Source organism: Protobothrops mucrosquamatus, unplaced genomic scaffold (genome assembly GCF_001527695.2).
Source record: "Protobothrops mucrosquamatus isolate PMUCROS unplaced genomic scaffold, P.Mucros_1.0 scaffold1329, whole genome shotgun sequence".
Lineage (NCBI taxonomy): Eukaryota > Metazoa > Chordata > Lepidosauria > Squamata > Viperidae > Protobothrops > Protobothrops mucrosquamatus.
In genome coordinates, this window is record NW_015387528.1 from 270931 (window position 1) to 274658 (window position 3728).

At 42.4% G+C, this 3728-nt stretch overlaps 1 protein-coding gene across 1 annotated transcript in view; it reads right to left on the bottom strand.

Annotated features, from left to right (window-relative positions):
* The window catches only part of PEX14 (peroxisomal biogenesis factor 14), a 46810-nt gene extending 43703 nt beyond the window's left edge, over positions 1 to 3107 (bottom strand). The window contains 2 exon segments of the mRNA XM_015821417.1: positions 2812 to 2896; positions 3099 to 3107. Of these exon segments, the coding sequence (XP_015676903.1) occupies positions 2812 to 2896; positions 3099 to 3107 (94 nt within the window).
* Between the last annotated feature and the right edge of the window lie 621 nt (positions 3108 to 3728).

Sequence of the window (3728 nt, forward strand, 5' to 3'; positions counted from 1 at the left end):
CCCCCAATCTTAAATGGCATCTCTTATTCCTTTAAATACATTAATCAGTCTTGTGCAGGCAAAACTGATCCATCGGACAATGCAATAAACATGAATTATCATCTATCCAACATGCATAATGGCTTAAAAAAACATAATAGCAGGTGTAGTTTAAATGATTAGCTATTACACCTGCGGTGCGTCTGATTCAATTGGGGGAAATCATCTTTAATAGGTTAAAAGGTTTAGATCACCCGGCTCCTGCCTTAAAGTGGCTGTAGAGAGGGTATGATGGAGTACGCTGTCATTACTAATTCATTTAAGAAAAGCATGGGGGGAATATAGCAAAGAACAGCATTATAAGAGCCAATCTAATTTAGACATCAGGTAAAGCAGAGGAACACCTTTTTAAAAAGCATGATAAATGAATTTGAGAGGGAGATGAAATTCATCTTTCTTTCTTTCTTTCTTTTTTAAATTTTACTTTAACGGGAAATCCGACCGAGTCCCAGCCTACTTGGAAACTGAAGAGAAAGAAAAAAAAAAGACGGGAGGAAGCGGGAAGACAGAAGCCCCGCTCTTTAAAAGTTTAGCGTTCCATCATTTCAAATCATAAAATAATACGAAATGCAACGGCCCACCTCCCCAGCACGACGCGTCGAGCGCCGCTCTGATCTTGTTTATGCCCCCTCGTTGATCTGCCTCGCTGGAAGTGCCAGCGATGGGGAAATTGCACATTTAAGCGGCCGCACAAAAGGCAGAAGGATAAACAGTACAAATTAATAACCTGCGGGGGGAAAAAAGTGCTGAAGCAGAGAGATGTCCGAATAAGCAGATACGGAGATGTGCCAGCGTATCAAAAGTGACTTTGCTTCCGTATTAATCACCGGCTCTCCTCCTGGAACTTTTTGATGGGCCCTGTTCTTTCGCCGCCGAAGAGAGAAGGCCGAAGACCAAAATGCTGGCTCAGACTTGGCAGGAGGCAAACTTTCAAAATATATATATATATATCTCCCCGTTTGTACGGCTTCATTAACTGAAGTTTAACACTCCTCGGCTTGAGAGCCACAACATTTATGGACCATCAACCGTTAGGGATCATCTAATAATGCCGGGCAGAAGTTCCCAACTTTTATGGGCCACTGGGGGAGTGTGTGGGGACGAGAAAGCCATTGTCCAGTTGGAAGTGGTCCTAATCTTCCTTTGTCAAGCCATCTTTCTTGTAATATAAGAGTGGGAACCAATGGATTAGAGTCCTGTTCTATAAGTGTGTACGCCCTGCCTCATTTAGGAGAATGTAATCCTCGGAGTAGTGAAAACACCAGAGGTAAACTTTACAAATAAGACACCTGCAGAGATGGACAACCTTCCAAGTTTTCATCTTGTAGCACCATTATAAGACACAAGTATCCCAGTATCTGGTCAATATCTCCAAGGCTTCCTCAAGGGAAGATCTGACATCTCTTTCTGCTTTCAGAGGGTGCCATGGCATGCCTTGAAGGGAGATGTTGCATATGTCCAGGTGGACCAGGGGTTTCGGGCTAAAACAACCTTAAGGCAGGGGTCCCCAATCGCTGGTCTGTGGACCAGTACCGGGCCGCAGCATGCGAGCAACCGGGCCGCACAAAGCCCCATCCCTGGGATGTAGGCAGCACACAAAACCACACTCTCTCCAGTCCATGGAAAAACCTCTCTCCATGTAACCGGTTTCTGGTGCCCAAATGTTTGGGGACCTCTGCCTTAAGGTATCCTCCATCATCTCCTCTACAGCTCTGTCTACAATAAGAATAAGGGGAAAACTCTGATGATCAACAATCCTACGAGGTCAAAGGCTGAACGGATAAACTATCTCCTTGTGGATGCAATTCCAGCTCGGGTGATCTTTATCATGCTTTCTTTTAAGCTTAGAAATCATTCTTAAGCAATCGGTTTTAACACTCAGTTCTTTTGGGTGCTTTTTCTTGTTTATTGTCCTATTGTTTACTAATTTCATTCTTTTCTTTTTCTTTTTTCTTTATCCCCTGTATCTTTGTTACAATATGCAGTCACAACAATAAAAGGAGACATTGATCCAAATGGCATTCTCTGTGGCATTGGCACAAAAAGGCTTCGCGTTGGGCACGGCCGGGATAAAATATTCTTTTCTCAGAAGGCAGATAGGTAACATGGTTCCCGCCCTCCTCTAGAGTCCCAAGGTGTTCGCTATCAAATGAATTTACCTTGATCCCTTTTTGGGGACAGGAAGGCACACTTCTAAACAAAACACCCCTTATTTTTTACCCACTGGAATTCATACGGTGCCCGGAGGATTTCTGGAAATTATGATTATCCCGAAATATGTTTTATAGGGTATTAGGTCCCCCAACTTTTTAAAATGGGACTTTTCCAAGGTCCCAATTACAGTTTGTTTGTTCATCAGATTTACACAACAGCTCGTCTCATGTCATTCTGGGCAGGGTATAGTAATAGTAATAGTGAGAAGGAAGAGGAGGAGGAGGAGGAGGAGGAGGAGGAGGAGGAGGAGGAGGAGGAGGAGGAAGAAGAAGAAGAAGAAGAAGAAGAAGAAGAAGAAGAAGAAGAAGAAGAAGAAGAAGAAGAAGAAGAAGAAGAAGAAGAAGAAGAAGAAGAAGAAGAAGAAGAAGAAGAAGAAGAAGAAGAAGAAGAAGAAGAAGAAGAAGAAGAANGAGAAGGAAGAAGACAGGAAGGAAGGAAGGAGGGGGAGGGAGGGAGGGAAGGAAGAGAGAAAGGAAGGGAGAAAAGTGAGAAGGAAGGAAGGAAGGAAGGAAGGAACCCAGATTGAGAATTAACTTTTCAGATTGTATACTGCAATACCTTTTTTCTTCAGAAATGTTCTTCTATTTGCAAGTGGGCTTTGGCGAACTCGAGGGTTTTCTAAAAACTTCACCGCTGTGGCAATCTGCAGGGCAGGCAAAAGGTTGAGAAAAGACAAAAAAAAAAAAAGGGAAATTGAAAATGGGGTTCATCGTAATTCAGATTCCAACGCAACCAAGCTATCAACGTTTCCCTACAAATACCTGGTTCCCGGTGAATTAAGTACATCAGTAATTTAACTTTGAGGCAGATCTGTATCAGGGAGTTCCAAAAGGTTGCTTTTTTACATGCTGCATAGCAGAGGTGTTCGTTTCGAGATTAAATCAAAAGGTGCGGCCTTTTTGAAGCTCGGAAAACATGAATATAAACAATCAAGGAAAGAGGTAATGAAGAAGTGAGGCGAAGCAACAAAACGTATCGCGTGTGGTACTGTGCAAAGAATAAGTCATCAATTGTTGGCCACTAAAGATGCAACAATCTAGAAATGGATATTTTAACCATTCTAAAACGCTAAGATGTCTGTGGTTAGAATGTTATTTCTTAAAACAAGAAAAAGGAAAGTAAGGTAGCCAAAGGCAGGAGCAAACGGGAAGACAACATTTGATCTTTATTTCAACCTCTTCAGGTTTCTATCATCTACACCGCGATCTAACGTTTCACAGGAGTTTACGGTCTGTTTTTCCCTTCTGCAAAAATATCAACCTGGGGAATTGCTGCAGAACAGAAAAAAAAAACCAACCAGCTTGCAGGACCCTTTTACTGATCTCTCAGAAGCCACGTCCCTCAATCTGGTTTCCTTCCCGGCACGCTGAATTAAACACCTATTATCCCAAATCGCTCGGGATAAAAAAAACGGCCTAAAGTCGCTTTGTTAATTAGGATGTGTTTGCTTTTTTCTCTCTCTTTTTTTTTTCTTT